The 17,237-nt window shown below is 29.1% G+C and overlaps 2 protein-coding genes across 6 annotated transcripts in view; both read right to left on the minus strand.

The window, feature by feature from the left end:
* Positions 1-895: 895 nt before the first annotated feature.
* Positions 896-3,044, minus strand: LOC103308544. The gene is made up of 3 exons (XM_008182086.1): positions 2,979-3,044; positions 1,358-2,325; positions 896-1,283 (listed from the first exon to the last, which is right to left on the minus strand). The coding sequence occupies exons 1-3, from the start codon at positions 3,042-3,044 to the stop codon at positions 896-898; spliced, it is 1,422 nt and encodes a 473-aa protein (XP_008180308.1).
* The window catches only part of LOC100570234, a 41,232-nt gene continuing 26,825 nt past the window's right edge, over positions 2,831-17,237 (minus strand). The window contains exons 1-7 of one of the 5 annotated variants that reach the window (XM_029490245.1): positions 15,690-16,460; positions 14,974-15,000; positions 13,265-13,303; positions 8,881-8,943; positions 5,547-5,597; positions 4,122-4,181; positions 2,831-3,426 (exon numbers count right to left, since the gene is read on the minus strand). In XM_029490245.1, coding sequence (XP_029346105.1) covers positions 3,335-3,426; positions 4,122-4,181; positions 5,547-5,597; positions 8,881-8,943; positions 13,265-13,303; positions 14,974-15,000; positions 15,690-15,780 — 423 coding nt within the window. In that variant the 5' untranslated portion in view covers positions 15,781-16,460 and the 3' untranslated portion in view covers positions 2,831-3,334. Of the gene's footprint in view, positions 3,427-4,121; positions 4,182-5,546; positions 5,598-8,880; positions 8,944-13,264; positions 13,304-14,973; positions 15,001-15,689; positions 16,461-17,237 lie in introns of those variants that run through there. The other 4 variants (XM_016802205.2, XM_029490246.1, XM_029490247.1 and 1 more) reach the window with 4 other exon arrangements.

A 17,237-nucleotide genomic window follows, 5' to 3' on the forward strand; every position in this document is an offset into this window, starting at 1 on the left:
ATGAAATGAGGGTATGATATAAGAGTTGGCGTTGACCGTCGTTTAAGCATCTGATTAGGTCATTGTACTGTTCATTGTCAATGAGGTGCACTCTTATTTTTCCGCCATCTTTAGGTTTATCATCATCTGGAGTGTTTGTAGTTTCTACATAATCTCCAACATCATTTAGTAGTTCATCGTCTGGCACCCAATCTTCATCGTCTTGAACCAGATTATTGTTATGGCCTTGCTCTGCTTCTATTTGATTTTCATCATTGTCTAGTTGGGTTTCTTCGACTTTATTAAACTGTTGGTACAAGTCTTTTATTCCATCTATGTTTGTTTTGTATACTTGTTTACAGTTAATATTTAACAAATCAACTGTTTCATCGCGCCATGGCAAAAATAACATAACATTTCCTCTGTAAAAGTCTTGTTCATTTTTATCCACATTAAACCTTATACTCGCCGCGGAATAAGAACGTACCTCGTCGCGCAGGCGGCAAACCAGTTCCCCACCGCAACCTTGTCATAGTTAGGCACCACTAATATTGCATACAGAACGTCGATAGTAATTAACTATTAATTATTATACACCGCGCTCAAGTGACGACGCGTACGAGTGTAAGACATGACCGTTATTTAACATTTTTACTATTTGTAAAATAATAACAATATAATAATATTATATGAATTTATTTATATATTATTATTAATATGCATTAAGCTGTGTAATGCATACATTTATGATACTGTTTAAAAAAATGTTCTAAATAATTCGTTTATAAAAAAAGAACAATAAAATTATGTATTTAAAAATATATTGAAATAACACTACCTAAACAATATATACAACAAATGCTTCCTCTTAAAGATAATACCTAAATTTACACTAATTAAAAATAATGTACAAAATTTATTCTAATGGACAACAACCATCGTCATCGTCATCGTCGTCGGATGATGAGTGGGACGTATCACCTATGGTAAGGACGTGGTTTGGATTCAACTGTAGTTCGTCGGTAAGCTCATCGCATATGAAATCGACACTCCATATTTTTTGTTCTTCAGTCTTCACGTGGGATATAAAATTCTGCCAATCTTCCGGTGTTACCCTATCGATGGCTTGATGAAGCAAATGCTGTACATCGACTGTTTTGAACGTAGTGTTATTTAATTTTACATGATGCTTCACCTTTGACCAGACCAGTTCTATAGGATTAAGTTCACAGTGATAGGGCGGCAGTCTCAAAATCGTTTTCCCGGCTTCTTTTGCAATATCATCTATTACATAGCTGTTGTATCTAAAAAAAAATATAAAAAATATAGGTAATTTATTTTGTTATATATAGAATACTTTTTTTTGTTTCATAATTACTTGGTTTTAAGACGATTCACGATATCCATTAGATCACTTTTGATCAGCATTGATGGATCGACTTCTTCACCTTTAGAATGTATCCAATTGACAATATCTGCCTTTTTCCAATTCATTGTTGGAATTCTTTCCGATTTTACCGAATGATACGGTGCATTATCTATCACGACAACCGCATTATCCTTGAGCAATGGCAATATTTCTTCGAACCATTCTTTAAACGTCTGCCCATTCATTTCATCATGGTAATCAGATGTATTTTTCTTTGACTCGAAACATAATAGTCCACCACGTACGAAACCATCAACAGACCCAATGTGAAGTATAATTAGACGTTTACCTTTGCCGGTAGGATTTGGTGCACCTGTAGATAAACCCTCCAGGAATGCCATTCTATGGGAGGTGACCGTCTGGTCGACCCATACTTTGTTAGCGCAATCCCCTGTATTTATCCATGTTTCGTCTAAATAATAGATGGGTCTTCCTTCTTCTCGAAACCGACGAATTGATGATAAATAATTTCTGCGCCAATTAACAACGTCACGTCTTTCCGTTAGTATACTGTTTCTCCTGCGTTTTGTAAACTTAAATTTTAAACTCTTAAGTATGATTCTTAAAGAAGTCTCTTTAAGGTTTGGCATGGTTTCGTCTTCATTTATTGCAATTAAAATCTTTTGCATTGTTGGAATTTCTCTGTTCAACCAAAATGAATGCACCTTTCTTCGAATTGCATTTTTGTCAAAGTCGTCTATTTTATCAACCACACCAGGTTTTTGCCTTTTTCGATTTGGCGATTTCACACATTTCGTAGTTTTGTACTCTGCTATAGTTTTACGCACTGTGTGGTACCCAATTCCAGTAGTCTTAGAAATATTTGTGATAATCTCACAAAACTTCATCCCACTGCCATTTTCTAAGATCGATTTATAGTGGTTGATAATCATTAATTTCTGGTTACTGCAAACAGGCTAAAAAATAATTACCATTATTAAAATATTGTTTTTCAGAATTATAATTCTATAATAAAAATTGGTAAACGGAAAAAAAAGATTTGGAAAAAAAGTCTCCGGTGAAAAAATCCCACGGAAAAAAAGTCTCCCGTTGCAGTATAAATAAAGCGATATTTGGCGTAGGCTGAAATAGGAGAAATTAACCAGAGAAAAACAAAAGCTGGTAAAAAAATTGAAGTACGATTGAATATTTTATGTCAGCGTTTTGACGAAGACAAATCTGAAGATATTCCTAATTTTTTAAAGCAAATCGGTCAAAATAAAAGAAAAAGATCATTTTATTAGATTTTTTATTATTTTATGAGGGGCATATATCTGAATAAAAGCATTTTTATATTTTTTAATTAATATTATTATAAATGTTTAAGATATTAAATTATTATATTATTTTGTACATATTTAATTTAGTTGTTTGTTAATTATCTTCAACAAAATATGTAACATGTAAGTAACCTATGGGCAATGTACCTATCTATATAAATTATAAATACCTATTTGATAAAAGACTTAATTTAAATCAAATATTAATTTGGAGACTTTTATTTCGGGGACTTTTTTCCTACAATCATAAAAACTAAACTAAATAAATTTAAAAAACAATTTTCACTTACTTTCCCCTTGGGATTCTTTTTCTTTGGTGTGACAAGCTGTGGAGATTCTTCATGTGAAGTATTCATATTTATTAAAATATTGCAAAATTAAGTCACAAAAATGTTTAAAGCAAATAAAAAAATTTACAGCAGTGAACAGTGAACACGTATGTACGGACAGACGAACGAAACACTACAACACTGTGTACAATGTGCATATTTGACACAGCGCTGTATATCAATTTCATTTCGTTCTTGTTAGCCAATCAGCGAAGACCTGCGCGTGACGAACCTGTTTTGGTCCGCCGCCCAGGTACGTTCTTATTCCGCGGCGAGTATAGATAACTGTATTATACGCAGTAATTAATGTACATGAATTATAAAGGCATTAAAATGCTATTATAATTATTATATATCATTGATGAAAACAACTTACAAACAAAAAATTCATCTTTCTTCCGTTTCTCATCTAATAAAACATATAACATAAAAAATAATCCTACACTGCTTAATACATTTTATAAAAGTATATATAAATTAATAAAACAACAGTAAGGAATATAACAGGCGTGTAATATTATTATGATGATTTGTAATATTTTAATAATAATATGGAGAATTGAATATAATATTATGTGTATGGTGTATCATACTAATCACACCACGTTGGAGGAAAACTGCACATTAACATTAACTATATTCTGTTCAGCGAGACACCGCGCTGCGCACCGATGAAAACTGGTTACCCTACGTTAACAACCAATACCTGATGCCTACTTAATTTATCATTCTACGATTGTTAGTAGGTGTGATCGTTATTTTAATAAAAAATTATTCAATAAGAATACAATTTATTATATACCATCTCACACTGAATTAATTCCTAATTCCCTGATGCAGAATTATAATAATATAATATATAAAGTTATTATCAAATAACCAAATGTAATACTATTTTATGGTAGCTATATGTGATAGCCAATAAGTATCAATTTGCACTGTTACAACCTAGACATCACTCTGCGTAGTATCATTAATGCATATTTTTATATGATTAATGTGTATTTGTCATTATTTTAGGTGCCCACTAAATATTGTTTTACATTTGTCATTTAATCATAAAAAAAAATATAGGAATATATTTAACTAGTAATGTAAACTTACTCAAATCATCTATTTGGGCTTGAAACTCTTCTTGGTTCCCCTTCTGTACGAAGTCTTTGACTATAAAAGTATATATTTCACTTTGTTACTGTTTTTATATTTCAAAATCATCAACTACCCATAATTGAAATAATTACAACATAAACATCATATAATAATATTTTAGTATTAATTTAGCATGATGTAATGTAGTACGACCCTAATAATTTTCTTCTTGAAATTAAACTATGAATCATTTCTGTACAAGCTAGCTTTTTAAAAAATAGTATCAACAATACAGTGGATTCAGATCAGTTATGGGAGCCTTCGTAGTATCCAAGTATGTATCATATAAACGCTATTCTAACATATTATACTTGATATAAAAAGGACTGATACATATCTTAAATAAATATATGGCTAGAACAATTAGATCCAATCCAAAAATAACTCACACATAAGAAAATACAGAATTTCACGAAAAACCAAAAGCATTATATACTACTGCGTATAATTTGTTCATAATAATACATATTATAAATGGTTAGGTAAATAATAGAATAACCGGGAGGAATGTTAAAAGATCGTGGTAATTGTAATATTATTACACTTTTAATAACTATAGGGAGATCGGTATATTCTGAATATCTGTATTGTACCAATCACACCACATAGGAACGACCGGTTAGTGTGTCGTGTCGTTACTCGTTCCTATGAGGTATAGACCTACGCCAATTTAAAAACAAATTCAAATTTTGTATTTTTGTAGTGTTTTACAGCGCCTTGTAAGTTACGGTATTTATTATATTCTTACATAAAATGCACGTAAATCTCAAATTTATATTCATGGGTAATATCGTGAAGAATAAACAATACATGCAAAAAAGAAACTTATTGATGGACTGACATTAACTCCGGTACAGCCACACATAATTGCAGTCTAAAGAGATTTTTGCTACTACCTACTAACCTACTACATACTGCATAGGTACATAGTTTTACAATATTGTTAGTACGTGTGATAGTTAAATTACTAAGAAATGCAACGAAAATACAATTTAATATATATTATTATTTCAACTTTAAGAATTATTGTGAATACAGATTTTATTGTATGAATAATGTGTATTTGGATATTTGAATTAACCATTGTAATATAGTACTTAATCATACTACTATACTCTGTTCAAAATAAGACGATGACCTGGCGGCGACCAGTTTTCGTTCCGTGACGGTCAGACGCTGTCCCCACTACGGCGACATGTCGGGCGCTGCCACGGAACAAAGCCACGCCCATGCGCACATCTTGGCCGCCGGGTCATCGTCTTATTTTGAACAGAGTATAAGTATTCATTATACTTAATCTTAATTTGTATAGCCATAGTATATAATATACAATATTTAGATATAACATAATATGTAGGACGTAGGTACATGCATACTTACAGAATTCGCTTCTAAAACTATCAAGTGCTTCATCATTTTCAAACTGAATATCTATAAAGAGATAAATTATATTATATATAAATCTCAGATTGTTATTGTTTTTATAATTCAATAATATAATCCACTGCAAATACTAATTATATACGTAATTACAATACATAAAATATAAATTCATATTTAAATTATTAATTTAGCCTAATGAAAGAATGACTCTCTATTTTCCCAATTCATCCCTAATCGTTCGAATATATATATCCAAAATAATTCAATTGATGTATGGAGTGTAAAAATCACAAAACTGCGCGATGTGACGTATTATAAGTCCATGATATTCCCCTAGGATTCCAAACTAATTGATAATCAAAAAGAAAATTTTAGGCATAGATCATAACTCAATAGCTTATAGGTTGAAACGGTATACGATGTAATAGTGTGCCACTGCTTCTTAAAAACATAAATGTGTTGGTTTTAAACAGTAAGATATTTGATTTTTTGATGTGTATTAAATACGATTGGGGATGGAGTCAACCTTTTTGTCCCAGCGAACGTTAACTCCAAAAATATTATTACAATATACATGAATAAGTCTCAAATATTTAAAGTAATATCGTGGAAGGAACGGATTAGTTGAGTCAGGCCCGCAAGTGGTGTCTGTTCAAAGGTCCGTTCGGGTTAGTATGGCCTAAGCAAGCGCACTTTAGGGGACTTGATTTGTACGATGGTTTTTAATTATTCAATTATTCAATTATTCACGAGGAAGTGTCTGAACGACATTGTCTTCGGTGCTTGTCATTGGTTATCCGCGTCTTAGGAGTGTTTCACCTTGCATGCTTTTTAATGCGGGCGGAAGCGACACATTAGTTTTCTTTACTCCAATGATCTATTGGTGGCGTCTAAACCGTTCCCCGACGTTGGATATATTGATAGGTCATCATCTATATAACTTCATGTAGATTGAGATATAGGAAATCCGTAGTGCTTCGTCTGCGTAGTCTATCTGAATCCTCGGTCATATGGCAGGTGGCCCGGTGGATCGGACTTATGTAATCTAGATAGGTATAGGCAACCTGTATTGATTCATATGCTCCAGACTGTGAGTTCTGGTTCAATCGTCGACAGTTGGCAGTGGCTTGACGTCGGTGGATATCTATGGCTGGTCATCGTTCTCCTAGTTTCCCCTTGATTCAAATCCTTTTGTCACGGTCGAGTTGATATAACTGTTGAAGGTTTGAGCACCGGAAGAATGAATGTTTGCTTTGGATGGGAGCTGTGCCGCTATGTTGCAAGTTTCAGACAGTTGCCTTTTACTTTTGAATGAGTCTTGATATGATGAATTTATAGGACTGTAATTAGTTGACGACAGCGTAATTTGATTCGATGAGTGGATTTCTTCGTATCTTTCTTATGTGGGTGAAAAATTGAGCATTTTTATAAAAAATTCTTTGTCCCTGTCCCACCTTTCTTGTGTAGTGGAGTTATTGGTGGACTTGGAATTTCGTTCTTATTGGAAGTGGGCACCTGTGATTATTAGGATAGCCACGTTTTGTACAGTCTAGATTTTGCTCCAGTTCAACTCACTAATTCCTAAACCCCAGTCTGTAGTGGCGTATAGTAAGATAGGTTGTATGTATATTTTGAAAATGGAGAGTCTAGTTTGCATCGGGATACGTGATTTTATGTTCAGAATTGAGTAAAATTCGGCTCTGGCTTGCTTTCCTCTTAAGACACAAGTCTTGACATATTGATTTAGACGAAGTGCTTTATCGAGGGATACGCTGTATTTTTAGTTTTACAAGCGATTAGAGTATATCGTGTTCAAATTTAACGACTGGGTGCTTTGCGGCTGTTCCGTTAGGTTAGGTGAAGAGTACTAATACCGTTTTCTAGGTGTTCAGTTTTAGGCACTATTTTGAGTTCTGGTCAGAAAATTGGAATGTTTCAGACAAGCCATGAGTATATTATTTAGCCTAACAATATTAGAGGCTTTTAGGTGTTTCAGTGCTGCATTTGGCATATTTTCGCATTCCGGAGTTTAAGCAGATGGTAATTTATTTATTATTTCCCAAACTTTCTTGGGGGAAGTGAATAGAGTTAATTCCATTGTGTTTCTGATACGTTTTTCGACTGAGTGTCTGACTTGTGGGAGTTCATACCCCAAGTTGGGGATGAACTGCTCTTTTATTGTGTCAGCAAATAGTTTTAATTTTGCCCAAGTATCGTTGATTTTTTAGCCAGTGTTTGATTTTAGCGGAGCAATTGCTGTTTTTTTGTGGAACATGTGACGATTATTATGGATTGAGCGGTCATGGAAATTGAGCGTGTTTATGAATTTGTTCCATAATGACTGGCATTATTTTTTCAGGAGGTTTCAGACGTAGGTGACTTAGGCGCTTAGCATAGATTTGACTGCCGGAACCTTTGTATGTGGCCAATATTTTCTTAGGTACCATTTGGTAGTTATCTCTAGTAAAATCTTGGTTGAAAGTGGCTCGGTGCCCTGGGTTTTATTAGCGGAATATAAGCATTCTGTGATAACTAATTGGATGGCTGAGATAGTTTATAAGACCTCGTCATCAATTTTCGAGGGGCTAAATAAATTAGTTTAAAATTTAGGAAATTGTTGTTTGTTTAAATTTTCCCAAGTTTATCCTTTTCTAAGGAGCTGAAGGGTTAACTGTAATAGGGGAGTTGCGTATGGTTATAACGATCAGATTGTGGTCGGGTGTCAATACATTATGGTTAGTAAAGAGTAATTCGCTGTGGAGAATGTTTACAAGTGCAATATCTAATACTTCTGGGCTGTGAAGTGGGTTGTAGGAGTGAAGGGTTAGAGGGTCTAAGTAACAAGTACATAACTGGCCAAAAACTCCATACAGAACGTCTATTATTTTATTGAGACTCTCGAACAATTTTGTATTTCACGCACGTCTAATTCATAAGTGATTAAATTAATATTCCAATAAATAAATAAACATTGATTCGATTATCCGACTTAGTGTTAGTTACATTATTTAAAGTATCATATCAAGGTTAATTACAGTACGACAGTTCACCACACTTAAAAATTAATCAAATTGCATAATAAAAAAATTACAATATATTGTACTATAATAACTATGTGATTGGAGATAGGTCTGAATTTACATTGTAACAATTTAGGGATCTCTCTGCGTATTATGTATCATTATACATGTTTGATTATACGATTAGTGCGTATTTTTGTTTGTATCTATAACATATTGTAATATATTTAACCATCTATATTTAAGCACGATATACATTATAAAAATAAAAATATGACACTAGGTGCAAGTAACTTCAAATATATTCTTACTGTTGGCAGTTGGTACAATTTCACCGTTTTCATCAAAACCGGTTTCGACCTTATATGATTGATCTATAAAAGTATAAATTACATTACACGTAAATCTCAGTTTATTGATTTAAGATTCTGAGTGAAACGATTAATGCATTGATTTTACAATGATGTGTGTTTTTTTTTTTTAATTTTTAATTTTTAAATTTATTTTAAATTTATTTTTATTTTTGTGTCTGTCATCACCTTTTAGGACGGTAAAAGTGCTTGGATTTTCTTCAACAGTACCTTTTCTGATAGGAAAGTGAATCTTTTTGGTACTCTGGGGGGTCAAAAGTAACATTTTTCCTATAGTTTTCAAAAGCGCCGTGAAAAACAAAAAAAAAATAAGGAAAAACGGGAATTTTTACGCAAAATCTGTTTTCGAGAAAATTGATTTTGGTTTTTGGTGTAACTTTAAAACGAATGACTGTAGATACATGAAATTTTTACTGGTTGTTTATATTTCAATTTTCTATACATGATAACATTTTCAAAATATTTTGATTTGTTTTGAGCTGTTTACGGACAATTTCAGTTTCCATTTTTTTAGTTTTTTTTTCTATAAATATCAATAAAATTTTATTTCTTGGTTAAAAATCTTGAAATTTTAATAGGAGGTTCCTATTTTATTGTTTCAAAGGCAGATGAAAAAAATTAAAAATCCATAGTCACAGTTTTTTTTTTATTAGTATTTAAAGTTCAAAAACTGACAAAATATGTAAAAATCACGAAAATTAGCAAATTATTTTGTGTTAATAATTCGTAAAAATTTTTCTTTTTAGAACTAAGATTTTAAAATGTATTACAAGATTCCTAAAAGGATAATCTACCTTTATCAACAAAAAAAAATGTCTATAAGAAACTCAAATTAAATTTTTATGAGCGTTTGAAATTCATATTTTTACAACATTTGGTATTCACTCGATTTCTTACGTAACGATTTTCTTATTTTGTTGTAATTAAAAAACGAATGACTGTAGAAAATTGAAAATTTTACTGAATGTTATATTAGCATTTTATATACACGATAAAATTTTGAAAACAATTTGACTTTTTTTGAGCTGTTGTAAGTTGTAAGTTGTAAGTTTTTTTAGTTTTTTTTTCTATAAATATCAATAGTTTTATCTATTGAGCCAAAAAGTGTAAAAAATTAATACAGGGCTCCTGATACATTGTTACAATAGTAGTTTAAAAATATTACAAATACATATGCACAATTTTTTTTTATAAGCATTTGAAGTAAAATCTTGACAAAATTTATCAAATTTAAAATTGAATAATTATTTTGTAGTTAAAAATTTATAAAATGTTCAACTTTTATATCTAAGGATTGAAAATTTAAAACAAGATTTCACGTAAATATTTAATTCTGTTACCAAAAATTGTAAGAAATACATAAGCACAGTTTATTTTTATAGTAATTTTAAGTTCATATTCGGACGAAATTACATATTAAAAAACCTGGAATAACTATTTTAGTTATTTTGTTGAGATTGTATAATATTACTTGTGGATACTTGAAACTTCTAAAGTATACTATTATATATCTATGATAGTACCACGGTTTGTTGTTGATGTATAACGCGTTACCTAATGGATATTGTGATATAATTAATTTAAAAATTATTAATAATACTATAGATAAGTATACCTATAATATGTATGTCTAATATCTAGACTGACAAACCGTCTCCGCTCAGAATCGTTTTTCTTATACAGTGATATTATATCATTGAATTCAAATTTAATACTATCCATTATACAATGACCCACTTGTAACCTACTGTACAGCAGAGCGACATCCACTTACCCACCTTTTTTATTATGATATTCAACATAGTTTTTAAATTAATTATTAGTCAATCTATATGAAACTGTTTTTATGAATCATATATCAATATCCCCTGGCAGTGATATAAACCTAATATTACGACAGTGACAACACAAAACTGCTTATAATTATTTATGTTATTTTGAATAGTCAACTCGCATGAGTAATACACATAATACAATATGTCAAATTCTCATCAAATAATTCACTTATTATAGATATTAAAAATATTATCAAACCCATCATGTTAAGGACACTCAAACATACTAATTAAAATTCATAAAATAATTACAAAATAGAAATTAAACAATGAATAAATGTTGTACAAATCAGCTTCCTATTGTAGACTATAACCAATCAATAGTGTCAACAAAAGTTAATTAAGATCAACTATAGGATCTTTCCAAATTTGTATCATATAAACGTAGCCGATGGACCTATATCTGATATAAAATTTACTGAAATATACCAGAAATACATAACCAGAACAATTAGATTAAACAATAACCCATACAAGAAAAAGAAATACAGAAATTCACGAAAATATTTAAGTGTTATACACTTCTGAACAGTTTTATAATAACACATATTATTATAAAAGAGTAGGTATATAATAAAATGACAGGAAGAAATATGAAATCATTTTAGTTCTTATAATATTATTACAATTTTTTTAAATATGGCAATAATAATATGCAGAGATATGCTAAATATCTCTATTGTTCAATTACCACTACGTAGCAAAAAAACTGTGAGATATCGTTAAGTATAATATAGTAGATTTCGTCACACTAAAAATATTTTTAAATCTACCTCCTAACTTCGTCCTTCTCGTTCTAGGATTGAAAGTACTGTGATCGTTATATTACTGAGAAATACGACAATAATACAGTTTATTATATGGTTTTTTCATAGTGAATTAGTTTCTTCTTCTCTAATGCAGAGTTATAATAATATACTAAATGTAAGTTTTTCTTCAAATAACCAAATTTAATAATATAACAATTCGTATAGTTACTATGTTTTAGCCTTTGGCGGTAAGAATCGCTTTACATATTATCATTAATACCAACATATTTGATTATATTACTTATACGTATTTCAGTTTTTGTTTTACCTACCTATTTTAGTATATTAAATATTTTAATCATCGACTATCAATAAATGTATTATAAAATATTTAAATATAACATTATAAATGACTACTATCTAATTTATACTTACAGAATTTGGTTATTATGGTTTGAAATTTGTCAACTTCCTCTATTAAAATATAAATTATATAACACAATACACATACGACAATCTCAGATTGTTACTGTTTTAAATTGCATTCTAATCAATTACATAAACTTGTGAACGCAATGGACACATAAAAATATATATAATTTAACATGATGCAATGGAAATTGACACTCAATTTTCAGTACCTAATAGATCCAATATTATGTAACTAAAATGTTATACTCGAATTATGAAATGTAAATATCACAATATCTATCATATGTCTAGATAAGTTAATGAATGTTTTATCGTGTAAAATCTCAAAAAAGAGCTTTGAAAATCATATAGATGGTCAAATGACAATATACAACAATTTTAAGAAAATCCAAGAAACATAATATGTTTACGTACCTATAAGTATATGTGAGGGGTGGAAATCCAAAACGTACTATTGCGAAAATACTGTTTTTTTAGGAGAAAAGATTTTCCGTCTCTAAACATTTCCAATAAAAACAAACCATTTATAACCAGCTAAATCATTTTTAAAAAAAGATTTTTTTAAAAATTATTTAATAATATATTATTTATATTTAAAATGATTCAAATGTGTTAAATATTATAGAGATTATATTTTTAATTTAATTTAAAACTTAATTAAATATTATAAAATTACATTTTAGTACGTTTTGGACAGACATTTTAACTTCCCTATATATAAATAGACATACGTTCAACACGGGTAAAAGTACGTTTTGGCATAACATAAAAAAGTACGTTTAGGAAATAGTTAATTTTGATATAGTTAATGATTTTTTCTATTCTTTTAACATGGGCAATAGTACGTTTAGGCATAAAGCTGGAAAAAGTACCTACCGTTTTGAGTTTCTAAAATTGATCATTTTTATGTATAGAAAAGGATCGTTTGGGATTAACCAGTCATTTTGAATCGCAAATTTGACCAGGAAATAGTACGTTTTGATCTATTCGATACTTAACTGGATTTTGGCAATAGTACGTTTTGGACCACCCCTCATGTACCTATGGACTGCATGTTAAGTACAAAAAAATGTGGCAAACGTCCAGGATAATTGTATACTATTCATCTTTTGAACAAACTCTTCATATATTTTATATTATTAATTTTGTGCATCTCTTTGTATGGAGGGCAATGAGTGCAATCAGTTGGACGATTAATAGCTGTACCGTACCACCACGGTGGACAGACACAGCCAGCACTTACAGTTTTGTAACAAAGTTAGTCATAAAAAATTAATGCTTTTTTACTAGTCTAAAAAATGAACGTACCTGTTTTTGCTTTAATAAGTCCATTTTCAAACATTTGCCCTATAAAAGTTTTGATTGTAAATAACAGAAAATAAATCTATATATAAACAATTCATCTATACGCCTGTACCTATTGACTAATTTTATGTTTTTCATTTTGAACGGGCCAAGTCAGATGGATAATTGATGTTGGTTAATCCGAAGTTAAATAAAAGTTATATCTAAAGGTTCTTTGTGGCTTGAAAGGTGTTTATAGCATACACTTTTGTAGATCACGCATTATTTTTTTTATTGATTATTTTTGGTTAAATTAAATTGTTGCTACTGGTCACATATTTCATTAATACTATAATTGAAAGAAATATGGCGTATACATTTGATTACAAATATATTTATTGAAAATATAAATCTTAAGCTGGAGCAACGTCGGTGGGTAGGGCGTTATGTGAGGTGTTTTAAACACGGATGACGATTACTAAAAATGATGGCTGTAATTGACAAAGAAACTAAAATGGTTTTCTGATTTTGCCACATATTATATTTGTTAAAAAATTTCGGATACGGTTCTAATACCGGTTTTAAATTTTTTCTGGTTTCAATTTTTAAACTGTTTATTCCGTTTTTTAAAATAGGTTTCAAGGCATGGACTATTTACGTTAATTCTTAGTTTATTAGTTCATTTGAATCGCCAGATCGAACGTTCGAGTCGCCTTTTATATAAAGTAAACTTTCCAAAATGTTCAAGATATAAGGATTTAAAAAAAAAAATACAGTTTTCTAAATTATATTTTCGGTTTGGAAGTCAATACCTGCAGCATCCAATTAGTTACCTAGTGACATTTCATACCGAGTTTGCACTTGACATAAAAAAGTAATTTTCTAACACTTCAATCAGCAACTGAAATTTAACTTTTGACTACAGTCGTGACAAAATATTTATACCGATATAAATATTATATATTTTATATTTATTTACGTTATACCATCACAATATTAAGTGTCCATACCTTTTAGTAAAACATAAAATAACTACCTTAAAGAGTTAAATTATTCCTTACTAAAAATGCGTATTAAGTTACAAATATTTGACATCATATTTACTAAAAAAAAACTCAATATGAAAGATATTAATACTAAAAACCAAGAACAGTGCTAATCGAATTACATCTTAAAAGTTATATTTATTAATATTAAAATACTAGTATACTACATCTAATTATAAGTCCTGACAACCTAAATAAAAAAAAAATAATAATAAAATATATCTAATTTTATTTAATTTTAACTGAATATTTAGCTACTTATTATTAATTAATATTTGGCTGATTTATACTATGTATATAATAATATATCAGTTCCAGTTGTAAAAAATATGATTTATTTATATTCAATTAATCACTAAATCGGAGACAATTATATGTACAAAAATATTAAGACATAATAAGTAATATGGAAAAAATACAAGCCGGTCCTCTCAAGTAACACCTGATCAATTAACATATTGAAGCCGGTACGAAAACCTCTCGAGTAACCCCAAATCAATTGACATATAGAACTATGTACTTAAGCGTTATGTAATAATTTGTTTTTCATATTATTTTAAAATAAAAATTACAGACTTACAAACTTTCATAATAAATGCTGTATAAATATGATTACGTTGAGCCAAACTCAATGTATTTATAAAAGCAATATCTTGTGCATATTGTAAAGTAAAATCAAATACTTACTATAGCATTTGACTGCAGATTGAAATTCTAAATAAGTAAATAGTATTTAAAAATTGTATTAGGTATTTTACGAACAAAACGAGGGGAAGATAATTGACAGAGATCGTCACAACCACTGACAAACGTAAATATATGTAGTATATTCTAGACATGCTTAATGTGTTTTTAACATAACAATTCTTTTCATTATTATTACAGTTATTAATTAGCTTAATAACTCGCTTTAAAGTTAAAATACCAATATATAGGCATTTGTTTAAGAAAAATATCCTTACTGTTAAATTTGAATTTAAGTTAATTAAAATTAAAAACACAAAAATTGTTCTGCAGTTGAACATAAATTTGCTATTAAAAGATATCTACATTGTTAAGACAAGATCGCCTCATGTGATTATGACAAAGGTACTCCTAATAATTTATATGACATTGATAATAATTATTGTTCTAAGCGAAAAATTATCACAATACTGTGTAATAGGTACCATTATAGATTATAGTAACATAATAGTTTTTTTCTAAAATATAATGTAATTAGAAATCTCGTTATATTTCATAATATGTTTTGATTTATATATTTTAAAATAATACTAATAAATTCTATGAATTAAAATTATAATTATCTGATTTTAGATTTTCCGTAAATATTAATAATCAAATTGTCAAATGATTCTTCTTAATATTATGTAATAATAAAAATAAAATAATAATTTACTTACTTCCTTTACGTTCAGCTTCGTTTAATGCATCTATATTTCCAATTATATAAATCATTAAAAATAAAGTTAACATAATAATATGTTTGACCATATTTGAAGGTACCAACAATAATTTAATAATAACTTTAGCGGTGAATAACACAAAGTACGAATGATATTAAAAGTTATCCAACAACGATATATAAAAGGCTTTTCTGCAAATACGATACAAAAATGTGTATTTTGTAGTATGCAACTGAACAAAACATTTGGGGAAATAGTAGTAGGTAAATAATATTTTGTTGTTTACATAATATTCACAGTACAGTGGTGTAAAACTCGACTGCTCGTGGCACCTGACAACTGTAACTGTAATCGATATTTTAAGTGTCGAAACAAAAGAAAAATAAATCAAACCGGTTTTCCATAAAACTGATTTTTTTATTTGTATGACTAAAAAAAATGACTTAATATTTGCAATTCTTATTGAATGTTTAGATTTTAATTTTTAATTTTATATGCTTATAGTCTTTGCAACATGTTTATTGTATATTAAAATAATTTATTTGCATGGCCATTTTCTTTCTCCAAAAAAAAATATTATTTGGTGAAGTTCATACATTAAATTTTTAATTTAAACGAGTTTATAGTATTAAGTTGTAAAATCATAGATAAGAAGGTGGATTAAACTGTTAGGGTTATATATACTTATAAATTATAGAATACATAGATTGTATATGTCGTAAATTGTATTAAATGTTCAATTTTTATAGGTACCTAGCTTAGAATTTTGAATTAAATATATTTTCCGTATGAATTTAAAATTTAAACATAATATATTACCTACTATTCTTACTGCAGGTAAACAACTATTTTTGTCAAAATATTCAGTCCAGTCTTAAGCTATAATCTATGTAACGAATTAGAAATGACCACCCCCCCCCCCCCCTCAAAACCTTTTTACAATAAAATAACCGGAGGATAATATTTTTTTAAATGGTTACGTAGCTAATTTAATATTTGAATGAGTAGTTTATAGGTTATTAAACGATTGTACTAAGAATAATAGTAATTTAAAATGGTTTTACAAAAACGTAAAAATGAACGTATTATTGGAACCAGTACATACTTGGGCCATTTTTACAAATTATTAAGAGGACGGGATGCGTATTTACAGACCGTAACTGAATTCGGCCAAACGGGTATCCACATCACCCAATACGCATCTGCGGTACTGCAGTTCTGTTCTGTTCTGTTCTGTCTAGTAGTGTACCTACCTATGTCAAGATGTTTGAACCTATTAATTTTAAATTTGATATATTTTCTAAAGTAATTAGTACCAGTGCGAATAATTATTTAATTCGTACAAAATTCGTACAAATTTATCAGTTAGGCAAAAAAAAAATAAAATATGTTTGGGTTTAAATATAAAAAACAATGTGACAGTATTTTTGATATGTATGTAAGTATTGAGTGTATTTTTATTATTATTATTATTATAATTATTAAATATTATTGACGGTATGAAGAAATATATTAGTTTAAAATGTTTACTAAGATTGTTTAAAT

Source organism: Acyrthosiphon pisum, chromosome A2 (genome assembly GCF_005508785.2).
Source record: "Acyrthosiphon pisum isolate AL4f chromosome A2, pea_aphid_22Mar2018_4r6ur, whole genome shotgun sequence".
Taxonomy (NCBI): Eukaryota; Metazoa; Arthropoda; class Insecta; order Hemiptera; family Aphididae; genus Acyrthosiphon; species Acyrthosiphon pisum.